General features: G+C 46.5%; 1 protein-coding gene across 2 annotated transcripts in view; it reads right to left on the bottom strand.

Annotated features, from left to right (window-relative positions):
* Positions 1-16,951, bottom strand: part of SH3PXD2B (SH3 and PX domains 2B) — a 102,814-nt gene that overhangs the window by 38,649 nt on the left and 47,214 nt on the right. For both annotated transcript variants that reach the window (XM_087429413.1, XM_004428520.3), the window contains exons 4-5: positions 13,875-13,951; positions 2,092-2,183 (exon numbers count right to left, since the gene is read on the bottom strand). In XM_087429413.1, coding sequence (XP_087285539.1) covers positions 2,092-2,183; positions 13,875-13,951 — 169 coding nt within the window. The remainder of the gene's footprint in view (positions 1-2,091; positions 2,184-13,874; positions 13,952-16,951) is intronic.

Here is a 16,951-nt window from a genome sequence, read left to right as displayed (position 1 = left end):
GACGTGGGGGAGGGGAGAGCCATCTGGAAGGCCTGGGAGGAAAGACTCTGGTCTTCCCTTCCCATAGGAGAACAAGCATCTCCACGTGGTACCCTCTCCTTCCAGAGACTCACACAAATTAAACAGACCAGTGAGCTTCTTCGTTACTGTCTCGTGAAAGACTGCAAACCCAAGCATCTCTGCCCCGACAGTCAAGGGGCTGTGAAAGCTGGTTGTGTATCTTCTGTGTGCCAGGCTCTGTGCTAAGCCCTTCACACACATTATATATCCAAACCTCACCATGACCCTGCCAAGTAGGTATTACCATTACTCCCATTTAAGAAGTGAGGAAACGGATGCTCCTTAAAAGTATCAGAATAAAACTCTAACTCCAGGAAACTAGGGAAAAGGTCTCTCCTTTGAATTATTAGACACACCACGCTCAATACCTGTGTGTTGAACAGACGCACAGTACTGGCACTCCCGGCTGGGAGTAGCACCAGGCCTAGAACTCTCGGTCCTATGCTCTTTCTACGAGCCCAAGCCAGCCAGCAGGTGGGGAAGTCCTGCCACGGCCACCAGAGAGCGTGACACAGCCACTACACAGCCTCGCCAACATCCCAGCTCCTCTCGAGGGCTGGCTCCCACCTTGTACCCCCGAGAATCCCTCCTTCCTGAACGAAGATGCCCAGGCTCTTCTCAGTCACAGCGGGCTGCCCCTGGCCTGGCTCTCTCCCATCTGTGTCGATACGCTGGTCAAAACTCTCTGATGCTTTCCCCTTACAGGTGTATTCAAAAAATAAGTGTTCTGACTTCAACAGATTTATTTCCACAAAGTAACGTGAGCCCTTGTAGCTCAGCATATGCAAAGTGCTTAGCACACTGTAACTGTAACAAACGTAAGCCTGGGTTTTATGACTGCTGTTTGGGGTAATAGGTTAAGGTCAGAGCTAAGACTTAGACTTCTCCCGTAACAGAGCCTGGCTGGCACTTCTCAGCCCTTCCTGACGGGGCCCAAATGGACCCTAAACCCTGCCAGCTCTTGGTCCCGTGACCCCAGGACAGCCCCAGCACTGGTGGGCTGGTATCCTCCTCCCCCACCGCAATTTCTCCATTAGCTAGACCCCTTCTTTCTGCAGACAAATATGATGCCTTTCCCCAAAAAGGGCTTTTCTAAAAGCCCCGTGTACGTATGTCAGTGTTTCACGCTGGCAGGGCATCTGGGGCATCAACTCTTGGTGTGTGAAGGCCGGCAGGCAGGTGGTGTTGGGATTCTGTGGGATGTGCACAGGCGGCTGGGGATATGCACTGACAGGCGTCTGGGAGAGGGGCCTGTCTTCCGCAGGGATAAGACAGGGGAGCCGGGGCTGCCAGTGACATTCTGGACAGCTTTGGAGCCCACTGACCAGGGTCAAATCCTGGCCCTGTCACTCCCTAGTGATGGGACCTCGAGCAGGTCTCGGTCACTCATTCATTCAGACCCCTAATAGTCCTGAGCACATCTCCCCTCACGGACGAGGCACTGAGATGAGTCTACTGCACAGGCCCTGCCTTGTGGGCTCATAGTCTCAGTTCCAACAAGCTCGGACAAGCCCCATGGGTAAGTGCAGAGTGTTCGGGAATCCTAGGAGTGACACTCGGCCAGCTCCCTTTCCCCGTACAACTCCACTATCGTTACCCACTGACAGAGACTGGAGGGCTACACGAAGCGAGGCCCAGCAGGGGCTCAGTCAGTGGGATCCAGTTTCTTTTTTTCTCTTTTTTTCTTTTGTGAGGAAGACCGGCCCTGAGCTAACATCTATTGCCAGTCCTCCTCCTTTTTCTCCCCAAAGCCCCAGTAGATAGTTGTATGTCATAGCTGCACATCCTTCTAGTTGCTGTATGTGGGACGCGGCCTCAGCATGGGCGGAGAAGCCGTGCGTCGGTGCGCGCCCGGGATCTGAACCCGGGCCGCCAGTAGCAGAGCACGTGCACTTAACCGCTAAGTCACGGGGCCGGCCCACTCCAGTTTCATTTTTACTTGCCTTTCCTCCAATTCCCCCTGGGGCCGGCTGGCCCGGCAGGAGGGAGGCTGCAAGGGCACGCTCTGGGGAGGTCCACAAACTGACTTACTCTTTGGGGGGATTCAGGTCCTCAGGTCTCGTCTCGAAGAACTGCAGCACCTCATCACACTGAGAGATGTAGGGAGGCAGCTGGATCAAGGCCTGGAGAAGAGACACAGAAAGGATAGAGTCAAGAACGCCCTTAGCCAGGAGTTCTCGGACTTGGGCCTGCATCAGAACCACCCGGGGTGTTAAAACTTGACTGCTGTGCCCCCGGCCGGAGGTTCTGATTCAGTGGGTCTGGGTGGGGCCTGAGAATGTGCGTTTCTAGCAAGTTCCTTGGTGACACTGCTGCTGCTGGTTTGGGGAACACACACACACACACACACACACACACACAGAGCGTATGTATACACACATATATATTACAGGCATATTTGGACAAATAACATGTACGTATTTAGACAAAACAATCAAGTGTGAACTTCATGCCCTGTCATTATTCCTCTATGACATCATCCACACTGGATCTTGGGGGTCCGCTGTAAGAGGTATCACACTTTATTCAACGCGCTGCTTACCAGTGGACGTTTAGGTTGTTGTCAACATGCCTGCACCTCTGTCCTGACTCACAGATCTGACGTGTTAAAGGGAAGGGACTGTTCTACGATGTGGGCAGAGGTTGGAAGTTCCCACACTGAGGAGGGGTTGAGACATCTGGTATGTTAATTTGCCATCCCAGCACATCAGTTCAAGGACCCTAAAGTGTCTCTGCCAACGGGCTGGACAAGGAAGTGGGTGGAGGGCACGAAGTGGGACCAGGCATCTGTTGTGTGGGCTTATCTACCAACAGGTACTCATCCAGTCATTCAAGGGACATTCTCTTTGTGACAAGAACTACACTGGTTTCTGTGCCAAATATGAGAGAAGTATAGGGTACACCCCGATTATGAAAGGATTTGCAACTAAGACACGGCTCCACAATGCATCAACAGCTCAGTTTAACAAATATTTACTTAAGCCCCCTCTGGCCCAGGTCCCGAGGACGCAGACCTGAGTGCAGTAGAGTTGTTTCATGCATGCATGCACGATATTACAAACTTCTGTGCAGGGAGAGTGCCTGTGCGTGTGCACGAATTTTAACAGCACAGACAATCCTGCCAGCCATCTCACCGCACCAGCACATGCTCGGGAGTGAGGCGGGACTCTGCTCTCTCCGCAGAGGCCTCAGTTCCCTGGCGCCTCTCGTGCCTTCTTGCTGTGCTAAGTGTGAGTCTGGAGTGGAAAAGACGTGTCTTGTACTTTCTAAATAATAAGCCTCTAAAAGCTCAGCATCCTCTAACTCCCCTGCTACTGGGCTGTGGTGGCCCAGTGGAGAGACGGATGGGGTCTCCAATGTGGCACCTTCTACAGGGATTCAGGGGTATTTTGACCCTACGTGATGTTTCCGATTTTTAAAAAGTTTTAATTGTAGTAAAATACACATAACAAAATTTACCATCTTGACCCTTTTTTAAGTGTACAGTTCAGTGGCATTAAGTACATTCACACTGTTGTGCGACTATCACCACCATCTACCCACAGAACTCCCTTCATCCTGCAAACTGAAACTGTCTCCATTAAACACTAACCCCTCATTCCTCCTCCCCCTAGCTCCTGGCAACCCCCATTCTACTTTCTAGTCTCTATGAGTTTGACTCCTCTAGGTACCTCATATATGTGGAATCATACAGTATCTGTCTTTTTGTGACTGGCTGCTTTCACTTAGCATAATGTCCTCAAGGTTCATCAACGTGGCAGCATTTCCTTCTTTTTCAAGGCTGAATAATATTCCATTGTATGTATATACCACATTTTGTTTATTGGTTCACCCATCGATGGTCACTTGAATTGTGGACTCTACATGGCCTTTGAGTCAGGCTCTGACTTTAAGCCAAACCCAGGTGCCACCTGCCCCAGACCCAGAGTGGAAGACCACCTGTGAGGTGGGTGGACATGATTTAGTAAGGTGCCTCCCTGGTCACGGTCCATTCTCTGTCCTTCTGGGGTGAAGGATGCTGACCTTAAGGGCCTGACATTTGTGGCTCACTGATTTTTTTATTAGCCTTGAAGTAGCTCCTGCTCTGCAGCAAATCCCCAGGGACTGACCTTTCCCAGGCCGGAGGCAGAGAGCCTGAGAGAGAGCAGGCACTCCCCCACCCGCTCTTGGTCTCTGAGCCCCTTCTCTTTCTGGTTTGGAGCAGCGAGTATTCATCCTCCTGCCCTGGACAAGCTCTGTCCTGGGGGTCCCGTGGGCCTCTCTTCCGCCTGCAGCTCTTGCAGTTGGAACCACAAAATGAAGGAGCAGATTAGATGCTGGACCGCGGCGTGTCCTGGCTGCTTGCGGGCAGCTGTTCTGTGGCTCGCCCCAGACTGCAATAGCAACATTCCCCTATGTTGGCTCAGCACTCGATGGCTCCTGAAATGTGCTGGTCTGTGTCACTTCAGACACCCTGGGAGGGCTGGCCCATTTTAGAGATGGGGAAATGGAGGCTCTGGTGGAGCGACTAGGACTGAGAGCCCAGCACTGGCCAACTCCAGCTCCTCCACCCCAAGTCCAGAGGGCAGGGGTACACGGCTGTTCCTCCTGCACCTTCCCTACACGCCCAGACAGTGCTGGGGAGACCCTGATGCCTGGGGAAAAGCATTTGCTGGATAAACGACATGAGAAAGAGACCTGGACGTGGCCTTGTGGCCCTGTCTGGGGAGAGCTGGGTGGGCCCTGAGGTGGCCGTGGTCTCTGTCTAGAGGGGCCCTCGCAGGGTGCTCCTTGCTGAAATGGGCAGAGGCCTCGAATGGACCAGCAAGGGAGGTGACAACGCGGCCCTCGGAAACCTCCCTGCAAGGCCACGTTCTCTTTCTGTTTTGAGTAATTCCTAGGAAGTAACAGCCAAACCAAACCCCCAAACCATAAAATAACGCCAAGTTACTAATAAAAGGCGGCACTGAATGCTTTCATCATTGCCCCTTCCACTCTGTCAGGACAGGCTGGCAGTAAAAGTGTGACCTGGGGCAGAGAAATAAACTGCTTCTGAAATACTCTGGAATGGTCTTGTGTTGGTCAGTAATGACAAAGAACTACAGTCCCAGGAAAACTCGGTTCTGCCCTGGAAGGAATCCCAGCCCTTGGGACAGATGCGGCTGGTGGAAGCAGGGCCGAGAGGAGAGGGGAAGGAGAGCAGGTCCTGCTTGCTCAGGGTGATGACAAAACGTCAAACAGTTCCAGCTCCCGATTTTGGCTCTGTCACTTCCCACCTGTGTGACTCTGGCCAAGTCCCATCACCTCTTCGAGCCTCAGTATGCTCACCAGTAAAATGGAAATAACTAACACCCACCTTGGAGGGCTGTGCCACAGAATAAGTGAGGAAGTGGCGGTAGGGTTTCCATCACGTACTAGCTGCTTGATAAACATACATTAACCCTTTGGCTGTCTCCACTGTACCAACTGTAACAGTGAGATGGTTCCCGAGCCAGCACAATGGTAATGTTAAATAACAATGCCTTGGCTAGGGAGAAAGTTCGTGTTTCCTCAGTTCTTTTTTTTTTTTTAATTTTATTTATTTATTTTTCCCCCAAAGCCCCAGTAGATAGTTGTATGCCACAGCTGCACATCCTTCTAGCTGCTGCATGTGGGACGAGGCCCCAGCATGGCCGGAGAAGCGGTGCGTCGGCGCGCACGACTGGGATCCGAACCCGGGCCGCCAGCAGCGGAGCGCACACTCTTAACTGCTAAGCCACGGGGCCGGCCCTCCTCAGTTCTTTTTTAATCCTCTTTAACTTCAAAAAGAAGGCTCCAGAGGGTTAACAGTTCTATGTTTTCGAAATTTTATTTTATTGTAGTAAGAACACTTAACATAAGACCTACCCTCTCAACGAATTCTTAAGTGTACAACATGGTCCTGTTGGCTGTTGTACAGCAGATCGCTAGAGCTTTTTCATCTTGCTTGACTGAAACTACGCCTGTTGATCAGTAACTCCCCATTTTTCCGTAGCCCCAGCCCCCAGCAACCACCATTTCACTCTTTAATTCTGTGAATTGGGCTGTTTTAGCTACCCCATGTAAGTGGAATCAGGATTTTATCGTTCTGTGACTGGTCTACTTTACTCAGCACAGCGGTTTTCCCCATTCATCCATACGGTCGCATATGGCAGGACTGCCTTGTTTAAAGGCTGAAGAGTATTCCACTCTATGCAGAAACCACATTTAGAGTGTTTCCACATCTTGGCTATTGTGAATTGTGCTACAATGAACATGGGAGTGCTAATATCAATTCCAGATCCTGATTTCAATTCCTTTGGATCAATACCCATGCTGGACCATATGGTAGTTCTATTTCTCATTTTCTGAGGAACATCCACACTGTTTTTCATGGCGGCCGCATTTTGCATTCCCACCAGTAGTGTACAAGGGTTTCAATTTCTCCATATCCTCACCAATACTTGCTCTCTCTCTCTCTTTTTTTGATAATAGCTACCCTGACAGGTATCCCACTGTGGTTTGGATTTGCATTTCCCTCATGATTAGTAACATTGAGCATCTTTTCATATACCTGTTGGTCATTTGTATATTTTCTTTGGAGAAATATCTATTCAAATTGTGAGGCCATTTTTCAATTGGGTTTTAGCTTTTTTTTGCTATTGAGATGCATGAGTTCCTAAGATATCTTGGAGATTAACCCCTCAGATATATGATTTGCAAATATTTTCTCCCATTTTGTAGGGTGCCTTTTCACTCTGCTGATTATTTCCTTTGCTGTGCAGAAGCTTGTTAGTTTGATGTAGTCCCACTCATTTATTTTTGTTTTTGTTGCCTGTGCTTTTGGTGTCATATCCATGAAATCACTGCCAAGAGCCCTGAAATAAATCCACACATATGGTCATCTGATCTTCGACAGAGGTGCCAAGACACACGACAGGGAAAGGACAGTTGCTTCAACAAATGGTGCTGGGAAAACTGTATATCCATGTGCAAAAGAATGAAATTGGGCCCTTATCTTACACCACCCACAAAAAATCAACTCAAAATGGATTAAAGCTAAACATAAGACCCGAAACTACAAAATTCCTAGAAGAAAACACTTCTCTTACTTGTCTCCGTAGAGCAGAACCGGGCTCTGCAGAGCCCCGGGTAGGCAGGCAACAGCAGCTGGCTAGATTGAAAAACATTTTTTGTTGCTGTTGTTTCATTGTTTCCATTTTTACTTTTATGGCATGTGATACCATTTTTATATTATGGTTGTGATATAAAATTTCCTCTAAAATATATATTTTTTAAGAAGTTAAAAAGCAAGTTAATTTAAAGAAAAATATTAATAATAATACAGGTGGTAGTATACCATAAAAATCTTGGAGGGAAGTCTCAAGTGACTGGAGTCTGGTAAACACTGCTGTTATATTGCCTATAGTTTACTGTAAAATACTACGGCATGGGCCTGCACACTCACAGGTGTGTGTGTGTGTGTGTGTGTGTGACTGAAGCTACACCCTATGATGGTCAGTTAACATGCGAAGTACCCTCATCTGGAATGGGCGCTTTAGCAAGTAAAAGACTCTAGTCACAAGCCCTCACTTCAGAAAAGGCTACTTCATACTTCAGGGCTTCAGTTAACTTCACTTCTGACCAACACCACAGCTTTTATTCACTAGCCTAACAGCTGTTAGAAATGATTTTCTTTACTGACAAAAAGAGGGTGTTCTAGAAATATTCTCAGACACTCTGGCCCTTGAAGAAGCAGAACTCGGCGAGCCCAGCACTGTATATCCTTCAGAATGGCGCCCTGGGTCTAGGATTCCGAACCCTCTGTGTTCTGCCTCTTCTTGAGGATTTTACTGTCAGACCACAGTTAGGATTAGCTGGTCCTGCCACTAGGACATGGTGGCATCTGTCTCAAGGAAACTTTCATGCAAAGTAGTGTCAGACGGACAGCTGGTGTTTCAATGAGCTTACAGAACAACTTGAGAGGCTGTTTAGGGAGCTGCTTGGTAATAAATGCTGAATGTGTGGCAGGATTTGGCTGAGTGTTGTTTTCTTTTTTTTTTTTTTTTTAATTGTATTTATTTATTTTTTCCCCAAAAGCCCCAGTAGATAGTTGTATGTCATAGTTGCACGTCCTTCTAGTTGCTGTATGTGGGATGCAGCCTCAGCATGGCTGGAGAAGCGGTGTGTCGGTGCGTGCCCAGGATCGAACCCGGGCCGCCAGCAGCGGAGCGCACGCACTTAACCGCTAAGCCACGGGGCCGGCCCTGAGTCTTGTTTTCATTGTGTCTTTTGATGACTAGAAATTCTTAAATTTCATATACTCAAATAAATCAATCTTTTCATGGTTGGTACTTTTTGTGTCTTTAGAAATCGCTCTATACCTAGAGATTATGAAGATTTCCTATTTTTATCTTTCAAAACTTTTTATAGCATTTCCTCTTACATTTAGGTCTTTAATTTTCTTGGAAATGATTACACGTGTGGTGTGAGGTAGGGGTTATTATCTTTCTTGTTTTTTTCCCATAGGGATACCCATTTACTAAGGAATCCAACCTTTCCTTAATGATCTGCAAGGCTGCCTTTGTCCAAGTGCCCAAATACACATGGGTCTGTTTCTGGATTCTCTACTTTGTTCCAGTGGTTGGTCGAACCTTGTGCCAACACCATACTATGTTAATTACTGTAACTTTGCAATAGGTCTGGTAGAGCAGAAAGTTTCTTCCATTGTAACATGTACCTGGTAGCTAGGTTTGGGGATATCTACAGCCCTCATCTATCTTTACCTATTGGACACTACCAATTTCTACTAAAATAAAGCTAATTGTGATAAATTAAATTGGCTTAAGTCAGCTCACAACGATGTCAATAGCAGATACCCAAATGTTATGTAAAAGCCTACGCAGTCTGTAAAACACTTCGCAGACTTTGTAACAAAAGGGATAGTTTCATCTCCTTCCAGGAGGACAGTCCCTTTGAAGCCTAGCCCAGGGGAATCTGGCCAACCGAAACCCCAAAATACCCACTCTGCTTCTTATAATGCATTCATAGCAGGGAGTGGTAACTTCCATGTGGCTCATATAACATAAGCAGTTTCTTTGCTATGGTTAATCCAGGCGAATTCATGACCTCTGACAATCCAAGTATCAGCCAGATGCAGGCAGCTGCTGCTATCCCTTATCGCTTCAGGATTTTAAATTTCCCTTTCCCAAATCCAACGTCCAAGGGCTTGTGAAGCCCAGCGTGTGAGGAAAGTGTGGCTCTGGAGAGAAGTTGGGTGGGCTGGGAAGAAGCAGGATAGCATAATTTGGGCTGAGGGAAAACAGTTTCTGGGGAAGGTACAAGCAAGAACTTTCCAGCTGGGCAAGATGACCCCAAGGGTCTTGCCAATAGGGTCTGGACAAAGGAATTTCAGGCTCCAGAGGCTTGGAAAGGGACAAAGAGGAGAAGATCTGCAGTTTCCTCTGAGAGCTGGGAGGCAGCAGTGGTGTCTCTGCCTGCCTGACTGTCTCCGCCCCTTTTAAGGATGTCGTCAGGAAAGAGGAGTCTGAGTTTATCTGTCTCTATGAAATACACGCTTGAATACTCTGACCTCTTGAATTTTCACTTTCTTAGACAGGCCACAAGTGTTCTGTGAGTGCCGAGGCCTAAGAGGCCTGGGTTTAACTCTCCAATCCTCCAACACTGTTACTGTGAGCAACTTGGTTGGGCCTCCATTTCCTCATCTACACAATGGGAACAACAGAACCTACTTCTCAAGGTTCCTGGAGACACGAAATGAGGTCACGTCTGGCAAAGAGAAGACGTTCGGTCAGGAACGACTGTCCCCCCTGCCATGACGCCTCCTGCCAAGACAGGGGTCATCTATCCCCACACTGCCCCCCTTAAACTTTTTTACAGATTTGTTGAAGTATAATTTACATACCATAAAATCCACCCATTGTAAGTACACAATTCAATGATATTTAGCAAATTATAGAGTTGGGCAACCATCACCACAATCTAGTTTTAGAACTTTTCCATCACCTCAAAAATTTCCCCCAACCTAATCTGCAGTCGATCTCCACTTCCACCGCCCCCAGGCCCAGGAAACCACTGACGTGCTTTCTGTCTCCATAAATTTGCCTTTTCTGCACATTTCATATACGTGGAATCATACAGTATGTAGTCTTTTGCATCTGGCTTCTTTCACTTGGCATCATATTTCTGGGATTCATCCATGTTACAGCATTTATCAATATTTCACTGTATTTTATTGTCGAATAATATTTTACTGTATGGATATTCCACATTTTCTTTATCTATTCACCAGACGATAGATATATGGATTGCTTCCAATTTTGGGCTATTATGAATTACTGTTGCTATGAACATTTGCATCCAAGTCTTTGTGTGGACATAAGTTTTCAATTCTCTTGAGTATATACCTAAGAGTGGTCATATGGTAAATTTAACTTTTTAAGAAACTGCCAAACTGTTTTCCAAAGTGGCTTCCCGTCATACATCCCACCAGAATGAGGGCTCCAGTTTCTCCACATCCTCACCAACTCTTGGTCTTGTCTGTCGTGTTGATTATAGCTAGTCTAGTGGCTATGTAGGTATCTCATCATGGTTTTATTTTGCATTGCCCTAATGATTAATGATGTTGAACATATTTTCATGTGCTTATTAACCATCATATGTCTTCTTGGGTGAAATTTCCATTCAAATCTTTTGTCTGTTTTTAAACTGGGTTGTCTTTTTATTATTGAGTTGTCAGAGTTCTTTATATAGTCTCAATACAAGACCCTTATCAGATATATGATTTACAACTTTTTTCTCCTAATTTGTGGTATGTCTTTTCATTTTCTTCACGGTATCTTTTGAAGTTCATAAGTTTGTAAGTCTAATAAAGTCCAATTCATCAATTTTTCTTTTTTGGCGTCGTACCTAAGAACTCTGTCTAAACCAAGGTCATGAAGATTTTCTCCTATGTTTTCTTCTACAAGTTTTATAGTTTTAGCTCTTATGTTTAGGTCCATGATCCATTTAGAGTTGATTTTTTGTGCATGGTGTGAGGTAAGGGTCCAACTTAATTTTTTTTTTTTTGACATATGGCTGTTCTATTATCCGACAGTATTTGTTAAAAAAATTATCCTTTTCCTATCGAATTTCTTGGCACCTTTCTTTGTTTTCTTTTTTCTTATTGTGAAATTTTTGTTGTACGTTATTGTTTATCAGTCACCATATAAGTGCATCCCTCCACCCCTTGTGCCCACCCCCCACCCCCCTAGCCCCTGGTAACCACCAAACAGTTCTATCTGTGCGTGTGTTGGTTTATCTTTCACATATGAGTGAAATCATGCCCTGTTTGGCTTTCTCTTTCTGGCTTATTTCACTTAATACCCTCCAGGTCCATCCATGTTGTTGCAAATGGGACGATTTTGTCTTTTTTTATGGCTGAGTAGTATTCCATGGTATATATATACCACATCTTCTTTATCCAATCATCAGTCGAGGGACACTTGGGTTGCTTCCATGTCTTGGCTATAGTGAATAATGCTGCAATGAACATAGGGGTGCATAAGCTTCTTTGGATTGTTGATTTCAGGTTTGTTGGGTAGATACCCAGTAGTGGGATAGCTGGATCATAAGGTATTTCTATTTTTAATTTTTTGAGGACTCTCCATACTGTTTTCCATAGAGGCTGCACCAGTTTGCATTCCCACCAGCAATGGATTAGGGTTCCCGTTTCTCCATAGCCTCTCCAGCATTTGTTGCTTTTTGTCTTGGTGATTATAGCCATTCTAACAGGTGTAAGGTGATATCTTAGTGTGGTTTTGATTTGCATTTTCTTGGCACCTTTCTTGAAAATCAGTTGACTATAATTTTATAAGAGTTTATTTCTAGATTCTCAATTCTGTCCCATTGATCCATCTTCCTATCCTCATGGCAGTACTACACTGTCTTTTTTTTTTTTTTTAAGATTTTTTTTTTTTTTTTAAAGATTTTTATTTATTTATTTTTCCCCCCAAAGCCCCAGTAGATAGTTGTATGTCACAGTTGCACATCCTTCTAGTTGCTGTATGTGGGACACGGCCTCAGCATGGCCGGAGAAGCAGCGCGTCGGTGCGAGCCCGGGATCCGAACCCGGGTCGCCAGCAGTGGAGCGCGCTCACTTAACCACCAAGCCACGGGGCCGGCCCTACACTGTCTTGATTATTGTAGCTTTGTAGGAAGTTTTGAAAATAGGTAATACAAGCCCTCCAATTTTGTTCTTTTTCAAAATTGTTTTGGCTATTTTGGATCCCCTGCATTTCTCCATACACTTTAAGATCAGCTCGTTAATTTCTACAAACCCTACTAGGATTTTGAAGAGATTATATTGAATCTGCAGATCACTTGGGGGAGAACTGCCATGTTAACACTATTGAGTCTTCTAATCTATGAGTATGGAATGTCTCTCCATTAATTTAAAGCTTCTTTAATTTCTTTCAGCAATGTATTGTAGTTTCAGTGTACAAACCTTATACTTCTTTTGTGAAATTTATTCCTAAGTACTTTGTTCTTTTTGATGCTATTGTCAGTGGAATTATTTTCTTAATTTCATTTTTGAGTTGTTCATTACTCAATGCGTGTAGAAATACAATTGATTTTTGTATACTGATCTTGTATCCTATGATCTTACTAAACTCATTTATCAGTTCCAGTAGGTTTTCTGTGGATCCTTTATGATTTTCTATAAGAGTATCATGTCATCTATGAATCAAGGCAGTTTTACTTCTTCCTTTCCAACCTATACACATTCTATTTCTTTTTCTCGCCTGCTTACATTGGCTAGAACCTCCAGTAAAATGGAGAACAAAAGTGGTAAGAGCAAATATACTTGCTTTGTTCCTGATCTTAGTGGGAGAGAGCATTTGCTGCTCCATTTTCAAGGCATTTCTTGCTATTCCCACCCTTCTCGTATCAGAAGTGTTAGTGATTTTAAGTTAGAGAAATAAATACTAAAGATAAAGGAAGCTAAACAAAAGAAAAATATGCTTCTTTCCTGACCACAGCCCCAAATCAAATGATATGTAACCAAAAGGCAGGCCATGTGGTTTAGAACATTCAAGGGATTGGAAGCTAGCTGCGCTGCCCATCAATAGGGGTTGGCTGAATAACTTTTTGAACATTCACACACAATGGAATACTATGCAGCCATTAAAAAATAGGGTCAATAAGGGGCCGGCCTGGTGGCATAGTGGTTGGGTTCGTGCACTCTGCTTCGGCAGCCTGGGGTTCGTGGGTTCAGATCCCAGGCGCTGAACAACACACCGCTTATCAAGCCATGCTGTGGGAGGTGTCCCACATATAAGGTAGAGGAAGATGGGCAGTTGTAGGTCCTTCTAGTTCTTCTACATGCGCCACCACCACAGCATGGCAACTGACAGACAGGTGGTGTGGTTCCATGACCGGGAAGTGAACCTGGGCCACTGAAGCAGTGAGAGCACTGAACTTTAACCACTAGGCCGTCAGGGCTGGCTCCAAGATTTTTTAATAGCATGGGGAAATTCTTCAATTATAATATCAAAGAAAAGAGAAAAAGCAACAAAAATAATACACACGGGATGGACTCAACCTCATAAAGAGATGCATGCAGAGAGAAAAGACACAAAAGAAACATGCAGAAGCCTTTGTAATTGTTGCCTGAGTTGAGGGATCATGGGTGATGGTATTTTCTAATTTCCTTACATTTCTTTCAACTGTACTGATTTTTCGCAATAAGCATCTTGTAGCCAGAAAGGGGAAAAAAAAAAAACCACCTGGAGGGAAAACACGAGACACAGGGCAGTGTTAGCATCTCTCAGACTTACCTTACAGTATTCATCAATTGGTATCAGGCGTTTGACGGCCACGTCCCGGATGTGGCTTCGTCGGAAGAGAATTTTGCCTACAGAAGAGGAGAGCGCACACAGCGTTGTAAGGGAGCAGTGACGAGTTCTCAGCAATCTGGGAGGATGTGGATGTGAATGTCTTTGGTAGGTCTGAGTAGTACCCAAATTCCTGGCTGCCATCAACATCCCCTGCTGGATGTCCAGAGGGCCTGGAGGACCCCATGTGTGGCCCTCCAAAGCCCTGTTCACAGCTCTAGTGCAAGAGCTTGAGGGAGTGGGACCCAGGGGATGAGTTCTGGTGAGATAAGAGAGGTTGGAACCAGTCCACAGAAGGAAGGGGCTCCTACCAATGAAGAAGGAAGGTTAGACCTCCTGGTCTAAGGTCCCTCGCCCAACTCTAGGATCCTCAGACTGGGTGAGCAGTATAGTCCACACTCAGATACGCCCTAACCGAACAGTTCAGTCTCCTTTCCTCCTCCTCCCTCATATACTTTCTGCTCTAGTCTTACGTTCCCCAAACAGTCAGCCCATGTTCTTGCATGATCTGTGCCTTCTCCTCTGTCTGGAATGCCCTCCCCAGAGGGCACCTCATCCACCATCCCCGTTGGGAAACTTGTACCCACTTTAAACGGTTAAGAGTTCCTGTCTCTTTCTGACTGCACATATCACATTATTGATTTACACGTCTTCTTCTTTCCTACTAGTCACGGGGCTCTGCACAAACAGGGATTGGCCGGCCTTAGTCAATTTTGTGCCCTCACCACATGGCACTAACATTTGATGAATGTACGAAGGTGCATTCTACCTGCCAAAATGACAAATCCCTCCAATTCCTTCCCCAGTTAGGTGTCTGTAACAGAAGGGTTCCCAGCCTTCCTACCTCCCCTCTCATAATAACTGAGAGCATCATCCTGAGCAGCGGGGTGTGGTAACAGAGCCTCCAGTCCAACATATGGGCAGAGGATGCGGGTCACGGGCAAAGACAAATATATAAATGATGCCACCGAGGGTCTCTGGAAATAGCCAAGATGCTGAAATGTTATGGGTGAAGTTTGTTTCAAGCAAAGCAGTGGTTCCTGAGAGTCTAACAGGAGATCCTCTGGTGGGGAGATGGTGGCAAAGTGCACGCACTGAGGATTAAGACAGCCTGGGTTCACCACTTGGGATCTGTCACAAAGGCAGGGGGTGGGCAAAGTCAGAAATAAGACATCAAGGATGGCCAAAGAGGTGGGGGATGGAGACAAGCCCCTCTGCCACACTTATGTAGAGCCACCAGGAGGTCTCTAGAGTAAAGAAGAAGGCACAGGAGACCACAGCTCTCCCGACAGCAGAGCACAGAGACCCACTAAGAGCTTCACCTACTTCTGGTCCGAGAAGGTAGGCTAAGGAGAGGAACCTGGGTCACGAGGCTGGCAGGGCGAGGAGAGATTAACCACTGCTCTAAGACGGCTCTGGTGAGACGGCCGTCTCCACAGATGAAGCTCGGGTGAGCAGGAACAGGATGGCAGGAAAGGTCTGAAACAGTTTTCATAACAGGACAGAATCGAAAGGGATGATGGGAAACAGCCTTTTGATGTAAAGATTTGCAAAGCAAGCTAGTAAGGGAGATTTCCACCCAAAAAGACCACATGGTTAACATAACATTTTAAATAACTGGAGAACTTGCTCTTGGGCAAAAGAGCACTACTAGGAACAGGTAGACACTGTCAGCCTAATAGTGAGCCTTTTTTGGTTCATTTCCACCCATTAAAAAAAAAACCCACAAATGAGATGAAATACATATTCCTTAATCTCCTGTCTTTATAATGGTGATGGTTTTAATGCTCCTATGAGTCAGTCAAATTTCTGATACGCCATGCTTGTTAGAAAAGAAAAATCTAGAAGAAAATGCATCACAGGGTTCAAAGTGCTTGTCTTTAAGAGGTGGAAGACAGAGCCTTTTTGTTTTCTTCTCTATACTTTCCCCAAAGTTCCTCCCATAAACATTTATTTCCTTCTAGAATCAGAACATTCTCATGTCATTTAGAATAAAAAAAGCAAATTATGCAGCAAAGTGGGAAAGGGTTTATAACCTGGCTTCCCCGGAACCCCCTCATTCCCTCGATAGGTGCAGTCTTTCCCTGAGCCCTTGTGCCAGGCACTGCCCTCCTGGCACTGCCGGTCGGCACTTCCCAACAGGGAGGGACCCTGCGGACATGGGTGGGGTGGTCCTTTCCTGGGTGGGAGCGTCCCCCAGCCTGCTGGATGTTCCGCATCCCTGGGCCAAATCCAGAGAACGCTGGGAGCCTTCCCAGCACCCCACACCAGTCATTGCGATTATCAAATTACCGCCCTCCTGGGTGGGGCCACTTGCAAGTTAGAACCCCTCAGAGAGTCCTGAGCCTTCAGGAAGAATAAGGAACGTGTGCCTGTGAAGAGAAATCCTGCACAGCAAATGCGTCCTGCCCTCTAATCTGTTTCTCAAAATGAGAGAAGACTTCCTACCAAAAACATTCTGGTCCCATTTTGGTATAATTTCCGCTCTGTAAATCAGAGGAAGGGTGGAGAGTGGGGTGTACGGGCCTCTTACTGAGAAGGTTGTGACCTAACTCAAAATATTCACAACAGGCCTGGTGCTAGCACACAGCCCCCGGGAACAGCACAGGCCCATCCCGGAGCCACCGCCACCGAAGGGAGTTCATCCAAGGCCCGGGCCGCAGGGGCTGAGAGAGAAGGACGGAGAACTCAGGTGCCTTCAATGTCTCCTGGGTGTGAGACACAACAAAAGCATCTCTCCTGTCCCCGTGTGGCCTCAGTGGGACAGGAGGCTCTGGGCGCATGTCAGGTGCCCTGCCAGCATGGGGGACAGGAAGCCCCGCGGCAGCAATGGTACCGCTGGGGAGGCCACAGGCTCTGCAGTCAGCGAGGCCTCAGGCCAACCCCAGGGTGGTCTCTTACTGACTGTGCTGTCTTGGGAAATGCATTGACCTTTCAGAGCCTCAGTCTCCTCTTCTGTAAAACGGGAAAGCAGCCCCCATCTCTTAGTAGTAATCTCCACAATGCACCCAGCACAGGGC

The sequence above is a fragment of the Ceratotherium simum genome, chromosome 4 (assembly GCF_057802395.1).
Source record: "Ceratotherium simum simum isolate JZ-2026a chromosome 4, ASM5780239v1, whole genome shotgun sequence".
NCBI lineage: Eukaryota > Metazoa > Chordata > Mammalia > Perissodactyla > Rhinocerotidae > Ceratotherium > Ceratotherium simum.
The sequence above is the reverse complement of the archived record's forward strand: the minus strand, read 5'-3'. Positions and strand labels throughout refer to the sequence as shown.